Consider the following 19,114-nt stretch of genomic DNA (forward strand, 5'->3'; position numbering starts at 1 on the left):
CCCCTCGAGGTGCTCTAAACGCGTTCACCCGACTGGAATGCATATTATTAAAACATTCCGGACAGTTCTCTATCTCGAGAGCGTAGCCCACCATGGCTCCCGCAACCTCCAACGTTTCCATGGTGAACGAATCGCTCGAATTGCTTGGTCTCTCTCTCTCTCTCGTGCGCCGATAGTTCTAGCGGGAACATCAATAGCGGGAGTCGCAAGTGCGAAAATGAAGAGCGATATTCGACAGCCTCGAAATTACCGCTGTTTGACACTACTTAGTTACTTAGTTAGACACTAATAGAGCAAAATGAATCCTACACGATTCAGGAATGTGACATAAAACACAGAATATTCTATACATATTACTGATTAATAAAACGGAAGAAATTTTTGTGACAACCTAATATGTTACCTCCTAAACTAACGCCGAGTGAGTTCTGTGACACTGTCACCTTTTTTAATTCGAGATGATGCAAACTAAGGCCACCGAACTCTTCCCTACACCTGACAGTTAGCGCGTTGGACTCGATGGCGAAGCGTTTTTTCCGCGTTTCTCGTTAGGGATTTCTTGTTAACCGGCTGACATCTCAATTAAGGTCGAAAGCGATTGGCTCTCGTCCCGCGAAAACGAGTCGTGACACCGCGCGACCGAGGATCGATCGATTATCACGCTCGAAACGTGATCGTTTTTCTGGGCGAGAGACGCGCTCGCGTCGAACCAGGGCGAAACCATCTCGGCCGACCGCCTTTGAGTTCCGTAAAACGCGATGGGGCGAAGCAAAGGTGCGATAAGTAACACCTCCTCAGCGAAAGATAATTCGTTTATCGGGATTTTCGTGTCTACGAAGGGGTGAACCGTCGTCGAGAGACCGCGTTCGACAGTGCTCGAGCGAACCTACGTCCGAATAAACCCAGCTAACGCTGAGCTTTAAAATCGCCTGAAAAGAATATCTGGAATATAGTCGTTGGAAAATGTAGACAGAAGTAGTTTGAAGCAGTTACGCTTTAAAGTTGACAGTGTTGAGTAGTTTTAAATTCCTTAAATTTAAAAAGTGTTTCTCAAGGGAACGTTAAAAAATACTAATGAATCGATTCTTTAATGCTTCGAATAGACTGTTTTCCGCGCAGCAGGTGATAGAGAGACAAGTGGGAGAGAGAGTCAGAGTTCGTACCCCTTTTTGAACCCCCGGCCAATTAGGCTTCCGAGCAGAAGTGCACCAGGACGCATTGCACGGCGATAGGATGATCGAGTGGTTCGATGGTATCGGCGTTCGCGTGCCAAGATCATGGTTAGGACACTCGATAGCCCGATAAGTAATGCACCCAGATAGGATGACAGAGGGTATACGGTGGAAAGGAGAGGGAGAGCGATTCGAGGGGAAGGAGAAAGGATCGGAGTCGCGGAGGATAGACGGAGAGAGAAGGGACTCTTTTGGAAGCACGAACGATCTTATCGTTGCCGAGGTACCTGGACCGGGCAATGAGCGTCCACTACCAAACGAATGGAACGTAGTCGCTCCTCGCGTGAACGACGAAAAAAGACTCGGGGCGCGCATCGGTCCGCGTGCCTCGACGAATACTTTTTAACGATATCGCCTTCCCCGAGACGTACGCGATTGCCTTGGCTACGAAATTCGTTTGCGTCCGGGGAACGTCGTTCACCTCGACCGACCGGCATCCGACCGGCTGGCTCGACCCCTTCCTTTTCCCTGAGAAGGGACGAGAGAGACCCTCGAGTTCGAACGCACGCTCGTTTGTTCGCTCGGGGATTCTAATTAGCCGCAGCTAATAATCGTGGCGCGCGGAACCAAACGAGTTTCGCCGATTCCTCGACCCGACGAGTCACCGATCGTTTCTCCTGTCGCAACCTGCGCCGAATCACCGACGACTCTGGAGAACTGACGAATACGAACGACCGTGAAAATTGAAGTATATTACGATGTGTTATGAAAAAAGAGGGGGCGTACGTCACGATCTTAAAATTGTTTTAGGCGAAGAGATTGTTTTCTTGAACTAACATTTCGTTTTTGCCGTGACGAAGGTAAATCGCGGGTTGTGCGTTATCAAACGAGTTCCGTCTCGATCCGATGATCAACGCGGACCATGGCAGACCCTGACCGCGTTCGCTTTGTATCAGGACGTCGTTTGATCTTCGACCACGTGGCACGTTGGGGTGACTACAGACCGAGCTACGCGGACGGGGTCGATGCGACTAATTGCCAGCTCAACGACCACGTCAATGAAATCTGTGCTTCGGCTGATTCGAGCCGAGCCGAAGGAACGACAGAGGAAAAAGGACAACAAAGTGGACAAAGGGAGCGAAGAGGCGGGTAGGGATGAAACTTGGATCCAAGGGGAGCGGTGGAGCTCCCTTACATCCGCTCCCGTAATCGTGGAACCGACTCGGATCTTCGTGCGTCGACTATTATATCGAAAGCTCTCCTAATTGGCTACGGAGAATTGATTCAACCGAGAGAGATGCAATGGATAACTGTGTCTGGTGAGTATTTCGATTCGGGTACCTACTCCGCAACCCGGTCCCCCTTTGTTTCTCTCGTTTTAAGCGAGGATCCGATGGACTGGCGAGCCGCGATCGCGAATGTTTCTCGTTCGAACGAGCGACGAGGGAGATTATCCCGGCGACGACGGGAACACCAGAACCCTCGCCTGGCCAGACGTGGTCTGTGCGCGTGTGCGGAATTGGACGGAAACCAGCGAAGAACGGGAGAGACACGGTGGGGTCGAGTAGGCGGAAAGCAGAGTTAGGGAACGAGATAAACTTCAATTATGCCGATTGAGCATCCTCCAGGGGATGCTGGGTAGGGGAAGTTCGCTCCTCCCACTTTTCCTGCCACGTGATTCAGAGCAACCTTCCTTTCTTCTTCACGTCCGTCCTTCCTTCCTTCCTTCCTTCCTTCCTTCCTTTCGCACGTTCTCGCTCTTCATTCTCCCATCGGAACGAGGGAAAGATGGACGAACTCACCGAGAACTCGTTACGCCTAGTCGCTAGGCGGAGATGAGCAACGTTCTCTCTTGCATTTCTATCGCTTGTTCTGAGTCTCTAAGACTCCACGTTCCGTTAGAACCGCCAAAGGGTAATTGAATTTTGGTCGCAGCACTTGGTAGTATCAGAAGATTTCAGGGTAGTAACAGAAGAGTAAACAAAGTTTATGAACTGAAAAGGGGGCGAAGTTATAGATGGGTAGGAAGAGGATCCACGACGATTCCCGAAGGCAGGCGCAAACGGGACGTCCCGTCAGGAACTCGCGGCGAAAAGATTTCGACGATCGATCTCGCAGATGGAGACGATTTCGAGGTAGGAGGGAGGATAGTGAGGTGCAAAACAATCGAACCGTGGACGTTGAATACCTGTTGGTCCGCGAAGAGGCGTTTTCAGGCAATCCTCCGTGGGAGAGAGAAAAATGAACGGAGGAGGGAAGAAGCGAGACAGGACGACGGAATTGGAGAGAAAAAGATGGTCGGAAGTGGGAGGAGAGAGAAGGAGAAGCAAAGGCAGCTCGTGCAGGCTCTCTCGTTCTCTCCCTGTCCGCGTCTGGTTTTCTCCATCTCGGTTCTCTCGCGTCTTTCCGTCTTCGTTGGTGGTTTCGCTAGCGATCGTCCATCCTCGTTCCACGGTTTGAATCTCAGGGTGGTGGCCGACGGTAGTGGTGGTCGCGTCCGGATGGTGGTGGCTATGGTGGGGGGGTAGTTGGTTCCTTCGTGCCTACCGCTCCCTATCTCTCCTTTCTCTCCCTATGGGAGGGCGAGGAGGGCCCCCGTAGCCGCGCACTGCGCACCGAGTTCATCATAGACAGACCGATCTCCCTGACAGCTCCTCGTCGGGCTTGAACGGAGGTGGAATCATCAGATTCTGTCCATCTCTTCTTCGGCTCGCAGTAGCGTGTCGGGATAACGGAAGTGATAGCGTAGGCCCCGCCGTGGTCTCTTTCTCGCGAATCTTCCTGCCGTCGCACTCGCGGCCGCGACGTCTCGCTCCCTCTCTTCGATCTTATTTCACCCTCCGCTGCACTCCTCTCCCCCGACTTTCAATCCATCTTCCTCGACTTCCTCGATCGCGCTTACCCACCTTCGACTTCTTTTTCGCCTTCGAGGTTCTCTTCCGCCCGAGATTTCCTCCTCTTTTCCACCCCTTGTTCGCGGTCACTCCCCCTGTGCATCTCGATCGGTCTCTCCAATTGGTCTACTCGACCGGTCGACCTTCGACCTCCTCGGATTCGGTCCGGCCCGGTCCGATTCGATTCGTTCACCGCGATCGTTATCGGGACTCGAGCGGGCATAACCACGGCGCGGCGTTCCTTATCCCTGGTACCGACGACAACGACTCGCGAAGGAAGTTTGCTATTCGACTGTTTGCGCGACGAAACGATAGCCGCGGTGGTTACGCGCGCGAGCGGGAGAGAAAGACGGAAGGAGACCAACGGTGGAAGAGGAACACGAGCCGAAGGAGGGGGGGATGTGTGCGTGGGAGGAGTAAGAGATCCCGGAGGGCGACTTTTCTTTTATTTGAGCTTGACACTTCGCCGTGAACGCGCGCACACACCGGAAGTACGGAGCCCGTACCGTCGGTCTTCCTCTTTTCTTCCGACGCATTCGCGCGCGCCTCGTTCGCGATACGAAATCGGGAGCACCAACGAACCGAGAGAAACTCGACCAGCGAGCGGTCTTGGACGCCGTGGAGGGTGCAAGGACGACGGACAGAATGCCGCGACACCTGAGACCGAGCACGTTGCGCAAGGGTGCCGCAACGTTCGTTTCGGTGATCGGTAGAGGATAAATTCCCCAGGAATTCCTCCCGCTGGATCTGGAACTGTGATAATCCGTTGGTGGGATGACGTGGTACGTACGCGACGATCGACAGCGGATCGAGGAGTCCCGCAAAAATGTTTAATACCGACTGCGAATCGGTGCAACGTCCGCGACGACAGTGTCAGTGAAGTACGAGGACTCGGGAGAAGCTTCCGGGGAACGGAGAAGAAGTTCCCGCAGTATTCCAACAGTATTCATTTCTCCAAAGACGGGAACACGCGTACACCAAAGACGCTCCACGAAGTGCAACCAATCCTAGGAAACGACCACCTTAATCGGCCGCCGGCGTTCGAGCGTTCCGAATTCTAGAACGTATTCTGAACGTTGCAAGGTTTACCGCACAGTGACTATCGGTGAACCCATCGATGGTACGTACACGACAGACCGATAGCCTGTGAAACGTCTCGTGCAGAAGTACCGAGTGAACAGGTGCTTAGACGACAGAGAAGAAAAGGAAACAAAGGCCAAGGAACGGGTTGAAATTCTACGACGGTCAAAGAGCACGTGCCTAGAGGCTACCAACGGTACGTACTCGATAGTTTCGACCGCTAGCATTCGAGGTACATCGGACACGAGGTACTCGGAACGGCAAAGAGGAGAACCGCCGCGAAAGAAGGCGAAGAGATACGACGGTCAAAGAGCACGCGCCAATCCTAGCTAATTCAACCTAAACGGTACGTATCCGATAGTTCTGATAACCAGTGCGTAGCGACCGAGTGCCAAGCGGAGAGCCGCGTACTGTGGGAGCAGAGAAGAAGAGGAACGCCTTGGAACGGGGTGAGAAGCTGCGACGGTCGACGAACCGTTCGATCGTCATCGAGGATATTGTGTCCTGGGGTAGTGTTTCGGAGCGACCCCTCGAAGCGACGAAACTGGAAGCTCTCGAATCGTACGGAACGTCAAAGCAGAAGCGCCGGTGCCCGGGGCGAAGAGGAGTCCTCGACGCGTGCCAGGCTGCTGATCACAGGCACCGCGCCGGAGACGAGAAGAGTAGGAGAGGGATTCGAAAAAAAAGCATACAGAAACAGAGAGAAAGAAAGTGAGACGCGGCATCGTCTCTCGAGCGAGGGGTCCTTCCGTTCGGGTGCTAGGGGTGTGCAGCCCTGGACGAGGGGTCGCACTCGACTCTTTTAAAGTGGGCAAACCGCGCAAAGAATAAGAGACGTCCTCGGGGCGATGACAGGATGCCTCCTTCTCGATCAGGACGTGTCTACGAAGGACCACCGTCTAGGATCACCACACGAATCGGGCCCACCATCGCCCTGTTGCTGATTCTCCTCGAGAATCGTCGGTGAGTACCAACATCCTTCCCTCCGGCGCGACCGAACGGGTCTCTTTTATCTTATCCTTTCACGTTTGTTATTGCGACGGGGACATCGCCGGTGTCTGAACGTCCAACGAAATCATTCGCGTTCGATATCGCCTTCGAGCGCAGTATATTTGTTTATACCTCGCGCAAACTGGACGAAAGAGCGGGTCTGTCCATCGTTCGAAATCGGCCACGCGATTTTAATTGGATCTCTGATCACGTTGACCATATAGTTTGCGTCATTGATACGCTGCGCGGTAGAGCACCATCTGGTAATTGAGATACGACTCCTCTTTCTTGTCATTTTTTTGAAGAATCAAATATTTAACATTGTACGTTGGAACTTTAAAGCTATCCTTTCGTACGATATCGTAAGAAGTATTTACCAGATTTACTCGAAAACTGAATACGTCACAGAATCGTGGTATCAACCACGATTTACTTGAAAATAGTTGATTCGACAACGTATGTCGCTAATGGCTCTGACGCAAAGTAGAAGACACGAAGAATTAATAAAATACTCATAGTCGAGAACATGACGTAGACATCAATTACCATTCTATCGGGCATTTGTACAAGCCTCGAGCGTGCTAACCATAATTGGAGTCTTGGCGCAACCGTTGGAAGCAATTGAACCCGCTAGATAACTTCTAAACTCGCAGGTGCGCAATTTAAATGTTGGCACGCGTCAAATCAATTAAAATCACGTATCAGTTTCAATCTACGCGTATTGTTATCGCATCAACTGTTTTCATTTGAAAGAATATTTGTTAACCACAGTTGACAGGGGGTCGTGAACGATCGAACGTACAGGAGTAGTTGCTTTTGCAAGGCGTACTCGCGTTAGAGGCCGTAGGCTATATGTACTAAATCATAGAGCAGGAATGACAGTGTTCATAGGACTGACTGAGTCAGGATTTCAAACTGCGGCAACATTTGGGCCGTTTAATCCTTTCTGTACGCGATGCAAGGAGCGATGACTACAAGTCCTAAGGAAGAGGGTGTCTAAGATGACGAAGACAACGCCCGAGGAAGGATGGAGAAGAAATGGGAGTCATGGACGCAAACTGTCGTGACCAATTTCGTTGAGAAAAATTTATGAGCACGATGGTGGCGCGACTCCCATCGGCTCTCCTCCTTTTCTCCGCTCTCTTTCCGCCTCTTGCGGAAAGAATCTGTCAATAGAGACGCTCCGTCGAGGCGGCGGTCGCATCGACGGCTCCGAGACAGAGCACAATGACTGAGTGCAAATAGGCCTTTTCAACCGGCTCCGTGGCACGAACAACGAACGATCCCGCTGTGATCTTCATTATGCCTCCCCGATCTCGCTGCGCTCCTCGTTCAGCACTGTGTCGAACGTCCTGCACGCTCTAATCGAATCTTTCTCTCGCCAAAGAATCGCCGGACCGTCCGGTTCGTCTCGCGCGAGTAACATTCTTTGGCCGTGGCACTCGCGATAATTGAGTCGAGAAATGCTCGAATAGTCGGGAAAAATCGCCGGGACGAAAGGAAGGCTCGGTTCCACGAATCCTGATAAATTCCACGGCGCGTCACCTTCTCGTTTCCGAGAACACGACCCGCGCCTGTCTTTGCGCGCAGAAAGGGTAAACATTCCGTCGACTATCTGCGACTATGTTGTGTCTCAGAGATACGTGAGTCTTAGGGGCATACGCGATGCCTCGTCCGACCAAGGAGGAGTCGCCGACATGCTCTCCTTGGTGCCCACGCGCGGCTCCTCGTAAATAATTACAAACAGCATCCGGGAACAAGGCCGTACGCGCACCGACACCCTCGTCCCGTGCACGCACGTTGATACACCGGCATAAACGATAGCACGCATCGAGTAATTATTATCTCGAACTTACGAGTCGTTCGTTACAAATGTTACGGGAATATCATGGGAATATCATGGTGATATTCTTTCGAGTAACGACCCGCGGAGTGACTCCGAAGCAAAGTACGGTGGTCTAGAGCTGAGCGTGCTATCATCTCGTCCACGAATGGAGGCACGCGCGCTCTTCAATGTATTCGCGGAACGACATTGAATTACGGCATCGAATAATTCTCGCGATGTAACCCTCGATAAACCAGTTTGCGCGACACGAGCGCTTAGCACCCCGACGCCTGCTGGTGCACCGATTCCGGTTAACCCCTTCGTGTCAGCACCTGCGCGGAGCGGACATTCTGTCAATTCTAATTGAAATCGAGCGATTCAACATCGTGGTGAAAAACCGCATCGTAAGATGGTTGCAAATGTTAACCCAAGCTTAAGAAATATTCTCTCGTCTTTTTGGATGGTTCCTCGTCGTGGACTCGACGACTTCCTGGCCACGATCGGCCTCGAATGCCGCTGCACGACCAAAGGCAGCCGATCTCGCGCGAAAACGAGGGAAGCAAAGGGGATTCGATATCTGCCGCAGGAATTCTCGCGGGTCAGTCGTAACGAGTTCTCTCTCCGCGGGTATACCTCCATTAAACGCGAAATTCCGTTCCGTGATTCTTTCTCTCCCCTCCCTGCACTCTTTCGCATCCGTTTGCTTGCGAACAAGTTAAATAAAATGCGTGCATCCCCGTCGCCATCTTGGATTCTTCGGCGACCCATCGGATCAACGATTCTTAACCTTTTCGTGCTCGCGACGCGATTTATAAGAAGGATGAGGGCAAGATTTTCGAACGATGAATTTAAAATATTTTACAGAATCGTCGTGTATATTAGAACAAGAAATCATCGAATCGCCGAAGTGGAACATCGCAGAAATGCGACCTCTGATTTGCTCGACGATTTCTCGCCACTTCGGAGAATGGGATTCGGAGATAGGAATACGATCGGGCCTCCTTATCGTTTTCTCGGCGCACATTAGGTCACAAAAAGCAACGTGGCTTTATTCGATACATAAACTGGTTGTGGGTGAATAGCATCCTGTTATTGTTTAAATTCTCCTTGCCCATTAATATAAGATAAAAATTTAGATAAAAGGCAGTTGCGTTCGTCGGGGAGTGAATTCGGTGGAACGTAGAGCCTATTTATAAGACAGAGATGCGTCAAAAGAAACAACCGATGAATTCATTTCGTTGATTAACCGCGCATATTTTGCGACCACGTGGAACGCAAATCGACCTACTCGGTGTGTCTAAAAAGAATTGCGCGTGACATTGCGAAAGAAGGAGCGAGAGAGAACGTAAAAGCAAAGGGGAGGAAAGGTAACGCAGGAATCCGTCGACGCGGTCAGACTTCCACAGGTACGCGACGTCTTCGGTAATTTGTTTCGGGGAGTTAAGATCATTAATCTGCTTTCGGTAGATCATCAATAGCGCGAAAGATAGCAGCGGTGCAACGGTGTATCGGTAATGGGAGCCCTCAATAACCTCTGCGACCCTAAAATCTTGGTCCTCCTCCGCTGTCCTTTCCCACACTACGCGAGAAACCGAGTTGCCAGGACCTTCCCTCCTTGCCACCCCCTTCGCCCGCGTCCGTATCCTCCGGATACGCTCTTCTTCCTTCGTTTTCTCCCTTTTGTCCCCGGAGATCCCTTTATATCTCTCATTTCTCTCTTTTCCTCGTTCACGCGGGTGCTATACACAACTTTTACTTTAGGAGAAGCTCGTCGGCTAATTTGTACCCGCAGATAACCACCGACCCACCGAGAATCTTGCACCCGTCCGTGACACATCCTCCGAGACCCCGAAGGACCTCGAGAACCCTATCCCCCAAGAAAATTGACCATTCCTGCTCGCCGCGACCAAATAAACGAGCCTCGCGACCAGGCACCGAAATCTCTCTCTTCCCGTCGACGAATGATGCTGCAGAGCTCAAGGAGCTCAGATGCTCTAGAGTTTAAGGGCTATTCGGGTCCGGACAATTATTTTCGAAGAATCTTTTTCGAATTACTATAAGAATTGCAATAGATTTTGTCTAGACTCGGAACTATTAACCCTTTGTGCTCGAGCCCTTTTTTTCTGCTATCTACCATCAACTCGAGATGCTTTCTCAGCATTCTATTGCCACGACTGCTAAGCTTAGATTAACTTTGAATATGTAGCCCAATTCGTGATCGCAAACTAATTTGAGAAGAAAATGTAAAAATACTCAGCCACCGATCCCATAAATTTTCAGCGCCCTTCGGGTGCGCTTGCTCCCTGCTTTTTCCTTTATCTGAAAATTAATTAACACCCGGAACCTCGTGATGCGCTGCCATTAGGCAGAAGCTGTCGCTTAAGATAGCGGTTTAAGAGCTCTTCTTCCGAGAGGTGAACAGCGTTATCGCCGACGATGCGAGAGGGCAGCAGACGGGGGCTGAAAAAAGGGTAACGGGGAGGCGACCGATACGATAGGGGCAGCGAGCGGAGGGGGGGGGGGGGGGGGTAGACAGGAACGAAGAAAAAGGCGAACAGATATATTCGAGCGGCTCTTTGAGAGCTATCGCACCTTTCGACCCCGGCCTCGTAAAATTGCCTAAAGGAAAGCAGACGCGCGCAAGATGCACGCGCGCATTAAAGTGCACGGTGCAGCCGGCTCGCCCTCGAAATTTATCGACGATTCACGCGCGAGGACGCGTCTCAAAGGGGCACGATTCTGTTGCAAAATCCCTCTTGCGATCGATGTTGTATCTCGCTCGCTCGTCTTCTTCAAAGGCATCTACGGGCACCGTTCCCTCGAATGCAAACGCGACACTTTAACCGAGGGTGAACGGCAATTTTTATTTCGAGCCAAAGTCGAGACCAGGTGTGAAAATTGCGAACGAAAAGCAAATCCAACGGGCAATCAATAGAAATTATGCGGGCTGCTGTCGCGTTCGCGAGGCGTAACGAATGTCCGTAACAACTCGAACCAGCTGGGTGGTTGCGGAGAGATTCCGATCCGTTGGTCGATCATGGTCGCTGTAAGTTTCGCTTTGGATGCAAAACATTCGCAGCTCGGGTTTGTGGAAACGTCGAAGGCGTGGCGGGGCTACTTAAAGGCACGGTGTTCCTTTAATCGGCGATGAATCCGAAAGCAGCCGCGCTCGCGATCGGGAATTCGATAAAACGTGGTCCTTGCAGTGTGGTAAAGGGGAGCACACACCGCGAGGGGCGAGAGGGATCGGAAGGAGATCGTGGCCGTAAGTACGAGGAATGTCTCCCGGTGGATTCCCTGGAAGCAAAATCACTCAAAGCGATCGAGAACGCGTGCGCTCTCGTGGGAAATGCTTGCCAGACGAAAGAATCGTTCAAGGTGCCGTGTCGACGGAGAACTTTAATTGGTAAATTTCGTTTGATTTGCAGCGCGACCTGCTTAATGAGCAACTCCGTGGACGATTGGGCGAGCGGGAATGCCGTGGTCTGCAAGGGCATCATTCCAGGCCTGTCGAAGGAGCAACGCGAGCTATGCCACAGAAATCCAGACGTGACGGTGGCCGCGATCAAGGGCTTGCAAATGGCTATATCGGAGTGTCAGCATCAGTTCACGTGGCACAGGTGGAACTGTTCGTCCCTAACGCCCAGCAGTAGAACGGAGCAGAGCAGTGTTCTTCTTCAAAGAGGTAAACGATGATAAAAGTGTACAACATACTCAATTGGAGAACACGATGACAGTCAAACTTTGGAGGAACATTTCTTACAACTAGGTATCGCTTTGCAATATTTTCGTCGGCAAACGGTACCAAGCACAGAGCTGTCTAGGTAACCCGTCGAGTCTTCGGCCTCCAGGTGTAAGGTATGTTTCCCTAAAGTCTGAACGTATTATCGTCCACTCGGAATATTCGTTAATTCGTTTTGGAAGATAAGATGAAATTCATGCAGCGGAGGGTTAAACGGCCGCGAGCATAGGCTGAGCACGCTTGATCCCTTGGACCATCGCGAGAGGGAGACGGGGCAGGGGGCCAGGAAAGGTGAAATCTTTTACGACGTCGTTGACGTCGACGAAGCGGCGTAGGCGAGAGACGGTGCGCGCTTCCTTAAATCAGAATACGGTGTGTGCTCGGCTCCTCGGTTGCGGGCCAGCTCCGAGAACCTGTCCCAAATCCCTGAGAGAAAGGAAGATCGGGGACGAGGCGAGACGAGAAAAGAAGAGATTGCCCCCTCGGCTGTCCTATTCCAGTGTGACATATAAATTCGTCGTGGCGCGTACGTGCGTCGAAAGAGGAAACATATATCGTGTCGGACGAGTGCGCGAGAGCGCGACATCGAGCGCACCTGACCTGAAAGCTTAACATCCGTCCGTCCGCAGCCACGATCTCGGTGCCCGCCACGTCTGTCTCCGCGTTATCTGTCTCCGTGGATCGGTACACCTTTTTTTGCTCAACCGGTCAAGAAGAGGTGTCGATTCCACGACTCTTTTTTCCACCACGGAGCCGTTTCAAAGAACGAGTCGACGCAAGGAAACGTCCCCGAGGCTCTGGACGCTGATGGACCTTGGAACACCGAGACCAGGGATTGCGATTCCGCGGGAACACAGTTGACAGTTGAGATGTTCTTTGTAAAAGAATATCCTGCGAGCTATCAACCGTATTCCTACAGAGCCGCAACGACTGGCTCCATCCAGAGATTTTTCCTCGTCGAAACGTGACTGCAGGCAGATTTTTTCGACGGGAAGCACCGGAGGAGGTCGATCCGCCGATTATTCGAGGTACCGGGTCGATCGTCGTCCTGAGTTTCACTCCGAAGTCAGAGGGCAGCAGCTTCCGAGAAACGGACCGTACTTCACCATTACCAACGGTTCCGCGCGGCTTTTTAAGGACGACATCGGTGGGCCCAGGTGAGGGTCCGCGGTCGTTCGAGAAATCCACCGTGTCAAATTTGTGCTGGCTGCGTATCTCGAAGAGAACGCGCGTCGTTAAATCTCTCGGTCACGGTCCTCCTGCCCTCTCGTTGCTCCTTCTTCCATTCACCTTCCCACAGCCCTCTTCGGGGCCCCTTCCCCCCGTCATTCTTTTGCCACGTATTCGTTAAACCTCGGCAAAACGACTTAATGTATTATGAAATGTACACGAAACGGTCCTCCTCCACCTCCACTGGCCGTCTAAAAGGCCCGCACAAGGCGACCTACTACGGGACACGATACCCGACATTCGCTTCCTCGCGACGACGAACGATGACAGGGTTTACGGTTATAAAGGCGCGATAGGATTTGCTCCGTGCTACGAATGACACGGAATTCCTTCGACGACGCCGACGTCTACTAGATCAGGGGAACCGTTTCGCGTCGAAAGGCTTGCGCGTTGATTTATGGATCCCTCGGAGGCCACACGGTTCGTGTCTAGCAAATCTTTTCGAAGTTACAAAGAAGCGTGTATTCGATACGGCGGAGCTAAAAAGTGAAAATCCTCTTCTTAGTTTCGTGTATCGCGAAGGCCACGCGAAGCTGATTAGAATTGGGCAAAATAAAAATGCAGTGTCTCCCAAAGTGTAACTCTTTCGCTTATCAGATATTGGTACAATAGGAACGTAGATCACGAGGCTCTACCTAAGAAGGGATAAGCGTTAAGGTTGGTCCTGTGCAACCGAAAAGAAGGCACACGCTCCCGTAGACGTTAGCTGCGCGTACCCGACGCGCTATCTATTGAGTTATCTAAACAGTGATTTGGGCTTGACACAGGGTAGCAGGGCAAGGATCCGTGCGCCATCCGTCACCGCGTCCCTGCGTCAAGGGCCGAAGAGTAAGGAGGCTGTGCGGGCCTCTCGCGCACCTCAGCCTCATCCTACTCCTGCCTCTACCTCGGCTTCTCTCCACTGTCCAGGAGAAGAGACGTACAACTCCCCGTGGACGATTTATTACGAGTCCCCGATGCTCCTCTTACCATCGTGCAGTAGCTGCAGCGACGGCAGTTGCAGTAGCTGTAGCCCTCCAGCAGCTATCTGCATTATAAAACAGTTGCTGCCAATAGCCGTATAAAGCGTAAGCTTTCAGAAACCCCTCCTACCGCGAGGCCATATAAAGAGTCGTGTTTTCGTTCCCTCTCGTCTTGGAAGCCGGTCCTCGCCGCACGGAGAAGGTTATCATCCTTCGAAACGGACCGGCCGATATCTTCCGCTTCCGAATGCTCTGGAATACTCCTCGACCCGGGGGACCGCGACGGGAACCGTGTCGACGTTTTTATCGCGGCAGCCATCTCCAAAAAATCTGCTCGATTCCCGAGGCCGTGGCGAGGCTCGACTCTTTAACGTCGCCAGGTTTCGTACGATCGACGAAGGGCGACGTAATCGACTGCCGCCTGTCCAATCTCGCTACCCGAAGCAGCTCGTCCTGTCGATCGGTCCGAAGAAAGACCAACGAATCCCTGCCGCCGGAATATCCGCAGAAGTAAAAGGAGACGTTCGGGGAAGCGCAAGTTCCGCGTATATCGGCCATCGGGCCCTCTCGAAGACCGTGAGAGAGGCCTGGATCGAACAGCCACGGCACATCGAAAGGAACCATTCGCGTTATCGCGCTACGATATTTTTCGAACGAAGGAAACTTGAATTAATCGCAACAGGCACGTCTCGTTAAAGAATAAAGACGAAATTAAGCAGGATCGTTGGAAACCGTTTGTTCTGCGGCCAGGCCCTGTCGCGAGTCGCGTTCGAAACACGGATTCAAAACGGAAGGAACAAAAGGGGTGGTCGTTGAAGGGGGACGGCGCAACGACAGCGCGCAGTGCCTCATCGGGTGTCGAGAACGAATACCACAAATCCTTTCGAATGTGCCTTTAGCGCGTCTCCCCGGTATCTCGGTCTCATGAATACTGCAAATACCGCCCGGTATCTGTGGATTGGAGTAGCTCTTTCCGAAGGAGGGACGGAGGGGTAGAGTAATGTGTGGGCATTGTCGAGGTAGTCGCGAGGAGAAAGGGACAGTTCGGAGCCGCGTATTCCGAGCCCGCGGGCAGTCGTGTGTCGTATCGTTTGTAAGTTGACAGCCACCATTGCGGTTTGACGATCGGCCATTCGTCAATCCGACTCCAGCGACGCTTCGGAGACGAGAGACCTTGGAGGTACCGAAGAAAAAGTGCGTTTGACGTCGCATTACTTATCGAAATGGTCCAGGGCCCCGAGCATCTCGTCCCTCGATCGACGAGTTTCCAAATTCTACGCAAGACAGTCCGGAGTTAACCGATGATCTAGGTCGATCCAAAGCGACAATCTTTAGAGTTCTTAGGTGCATTGCTCCAAAGCATACGATAACGGGCTTATCTATATGTTTATCTACCTGTCCATTCACCTCGACAGTATACGAAAGCATAGCGAATAGTCGCTTAATCCTTTACCGATAAGTTCCTGACATTTACGCCTACCTAGAATTGTCTGACGTATCGTACAACACTGGTCCTCCACTTGTGTTATCTAGCGTCAACGCCTCCTTCAGCCGATTTCTCGATCTTACTTTCTTACAGTTCACGACGTTCTCTTCTCGTGAAATTAAACTTGCAAAATATCGACGTCCGACTTCAGCGTCGCGAGACAAGATTCGATTTTCCCCGGATAGTGACAGTCGAAGGATGGCACGCAAAAACCCCCAAGAACTCGGGTATCGGTGGTCAGAGTTTGGCATTGCGTCTTCGGGAACCCCACCGAGCGATCGTTTATACATGCAGTCAATGGATGCCCGCCGGCCGCCGCTGCTGATGGCCACGCTTTGTTTTGACGGACGGCTGAATAATCTACCTCTGAACTTCGTCTGATGGCTGTCTGTCGGCCGATCCGTCGAACGATCCGTCGGTCTCGGCTACCGGAGCTCCTTCTACGGAGGCGAGGCTCCACGGTGTCCCGCTGCCTCCGACGTTCTCGTCGCTCGCGAGAGAAACGACGAACGCGATCGCTGCTGTCGCGACGCGTTGCGTATATTACTCTCGGCTCCGTGGGCTGGCGGCGTCACCGTGGACGAGTAGCAATTTGCTAACCGGTCCGCGTGTCTCGATCATACCCTACTCCCAATTGTTCCTCGTGTACGAAAAATTCCGCGAAAGAGGCTGTTCGCCGCGGAAGACCCTTCAGATGGGTTCGGATTTTTGGGCACAGACGTTCCAATCCGATACCGTTGCTTCGGAGATTCCTTTCTAATCGATCCTACCAGTCTACATATGCAATCGTTGGTTTCAGGTTACCGAGAGACTGCGTTCGCGTTCGCGATTTCGGCGGCAGGGGTGGCGCACAGCGTGGCCCGCGCGTGCAGCATGGGCCGGCTGCTCTCCTGCGGATGCGACCCGTCGAGCTACAAGGGTAAGCCGCCTGCCAAGGCCAGGGGCACCCAATGGAAGTGGGGCGGCTGCTCTCACAACCTCGACTACGGCATGGAGTTCTCGAGACAGTTCCTAGACACGCGCGAGAGGGCCGGGGACATACAGTCGACGGTCAATCTCCACAACAATCAAGCTGGCCGCTTGGTAAGCCGTTTGATTAATCTTCCCTTTCAACCCTCCCTTCCTCTTTGTCTCGTGGCCCTTTCTCTACGAGTCTTGCTCTCTCGCGATGAATATTTCATTCCGTTGGCAATATACATCCCCCGACCGACGATTTCTGCTGGTTCCGGTGGTTCTTCGCGTTTTAACGGCGATCCTTGCCTCCTGGTTCCGCAGCCACGCGAAAAGAAAGGCAGTCGGCGAGAGAGCAAGGCAGAAGAAGGAGGCGGTGAATAGGGGTGGAGAGGAGTAGGAGAGCAACCAAGCCGAGTCCGTTCCTCTCCTCCGTACGCCTCTTCACGCTCGGTCTCGCCTCGACGTTATTAAGACGAGGCCCGGGGCTGGACCACCCAGCCGTAGACTCATTAACTGTTTGGTACGCGACACCTCTTTGTTTAAAAGAAATTGCACCCTTTCTCTTCCACCGCTGTTCGTGCGACTCTTGACCACTTACGCACGAGCACTGCGTGCACGGTGCTCGGATCGTTCCACGCAGGATCGATCGATATCAGGAAATTTGTGAGAAATTAATGTTCCCATCATTTAATTTAGATAAATTTCTTTAATAGACATAGAGGGTACGAATACTTATGAGACCGACTGTATATCCCAGACATAGATTCCATATTTTTCCCGTAGATTAAAATCTCCTTTCTCCCTCTCCGATGATTCGACAACCGATCGATGGTATTTCAGGCGGTGGCGAGCAACATGCAAGTGCGCTGCAAGTGCCACGGTATGTCGGGTTCCTGCGAGCTCAAGACCTGCTGGAAAGTGGCACCCGACTTCCGAATAGTCGGGAAGACGCTGAAGGATCGCTTCAGGAACGCGGTGTTGGTCGCGCAGAGCAACCTGGGCAGCGTGACCCCGTTGACCAGAGTCAGGGGATCGCGAAGAAGAAGGCCGGACCGTCACAGGCAGAGGAAGCATCGCGGCGGCGCCGGAAACGGAAACGCTGGTGGCGGACGCAAGAGGAGGCCTCGAGATCTAGCCAAGCAGCTGTTCTACTACCAAAAGTCGCCCAACTTCTGCGAGAGGGACCCGGCTGCCGACATCCCCGGCACGGCCGGTCGTAAGTGCAACAAGACCAGCTCCGGTGGCGACGGATGCGGCAGCCTCTGCTGCGGCAGAGGGTACAACGTAATAAGACAACGACGGGTCGAGAGGTGTAAATGCAAGTTTCATTGGTGTTGCTTCGTGCAGTGCCAGAACTGCACGGTGGAAGAGTGGATCACTGTTTGCAAGTGAACGGAACGCTGGATAATCGTTTCACCGCGGTTTCCCTCTCGCGAACGATCGAGTTCTTCGGCGCGCGACAAACGGGCGCAAGGAAGCGTGGGGTGCGAAGATTCCGACGGTCGCGAGCGCGACGGTACGCGAATCTTTCGAATCGAATACGACGCGTGCGTAATGGTCACGTGTAATCACGCTCGATGCACGGATTAAATCGAAATCACGGTGCGAACCGGTGCTACGGATGCAATCTGATTACCAGTTCGGTCGTTACCCCGTCGTTGAGAATCGCGACAGTTCGATCGCCCGAGATGGTGGCTCTTATGCCACAACAACAAATGTTCAACGATAGGATCGAACGATTTGCTGAATTTTTATTTTTATAGGTTTGAATGTCTTTTATAAGCCAAGCGAATGGTTCGACGCTTTCGACGACCCTTTCTTTCCGAATTCTCTTAAGAAATTAGTTGCTCGAGTAATGTGGGGGGTAACCTGACTTGCTGAGCACAATTAATTCAACGTTTAATTCTAAAAATCTCCCAAACCGTGCCGTGAGCTTCAAAAGGTTAAGAACCACTGGCCTAAGAGGACGATGCTCGTCGACTAAGAAAAATTAGTCGACAAACGGATCTGCGCTTTACGAACGCTGTATAGCTTCCGAGATCGATCGTACTGCGGTTGAGCAGAATTCACAATGAATAATCAGTAATCGCGATTATTAACGAATAATCGAGTACGATTAGCGTTGAAAGATTGCGAAATCACCGATGTACAGCTGCAAATGTACTTCGCGATTGCTGATAAACTCGCGAGTGATTATTGTAAATGCAATTATTGCTCGGCTCTGGTACCTTAATTGTAAAACACTCGGCGACGACCTGACAAGTAAATCCGCATCCGGATTCGGTGATCGTACTTTAATCGACGCTTAATAAACACGCGAGACGCGTCGCCCTGACATTGGGAGCTGGACTGGAGCACTTTGTGCTAACGACGCAACGGACGTAACTGTTCATGAACCGCGCGAGTAATATAATTTAATCGGTAGCTTAAGCGAGCCTATAATTTATTTATAACGTTGCTCTATTTAATTAGTAGATAATTTTAATATCCACACCAACTGTAACACCTCCGCCACAGTATTATTAGACGAAGCAATGCGCGTGTGTCTTAAGATTGCGAATGGATGCGATTGTATACAGCTCGATGATGCGCGTACAATAAAGAGTTCCTTCGACCGATGATTGACGAATTTATTCTTTCTCTTTCACCAGCGCCGTTCTAATTGCAAAATCGGTTGTTTAGACGATCGCGAATCGGTTACGCGAACCCAGAAATCATTCGAATTCGTAATGCCTGCGGACAGGTTTATAGACGACCGAAGCCTTTCCGATACTTTTAT

The 19,114-nt window shown here is 51.9% G+C and overlaps 2 protein-coding genes across 2 annotated transcripts in view; one reads left to right on the top strand and one right to left on the bottom strand.

Annotated features, from left to right (window-relative positions):
* Positions 1-19,114, bottom strand: part of LOC128884564 (protein Wnt-6) — a 69,745-nt gene that overhangs the window by 43,741 nt on the left and 6,890 nt on the right. The window lies entirely within an intron of this gene.
* LOC128884563 (protein Wnt-10b) lies at positions 4,366-18,919 on the top strand. The gene is made up of 4 exons (XM_054138025.1): positions 4,366-6,109; positions 11,390-11,646; positions 16,181-16,464; positions 17,176-18,919. Exons 1-4 carry the CDS (start codon positions 6,003-6,005, stop codon positions 17,725-17,727), a joined length of 1,200 nt encoding a protein of 399 aa, XP_053994000.1. The 5' UTR covers positions 4,366-6,002; the 3' UTR covers positions 17,728-18,919.

Source organism: Hylaeus volcanicus, chromosome 1 (genome assembly GCF_026283585.1).
Source record: "Hylaeus volcanicus isolate JK05 chromosome 1, UHH_iyHylVolc1.0_haploid, whole genome shotgun sequence".
Classification (NCBI taxonomy): domain Eukaryota; kingdom Metazoa; phylum Arthropoda; class Insecta; order Hymenoptera; family Colletidae; genus Hylaeus; species Hylaeus volcanicus.

Coding starts and splice junctions, on each gene's coding strand:
- LOC128884563 (XM_054138025.1), top strand. CDS start 6,003: ATGCCTCCTTCTCGATCAGGACGTGTCTACGAAGGACCACCGTCTAGG. Junction 6,110..11,389: donor ATTCTCCTCGAGAATCGTCG/GTGAGTACCAAC, acceptor TTTGATTTGCAG/CGCGACCTGCTTAATGAGCA. Junction 11,647..16,180: donor CAGTGTTCTTCTTCAAAGAG/GTAAACGATGAT, acceptor CGTTGGTTTCAG/GTTACCGAGAGACTGCGTTC.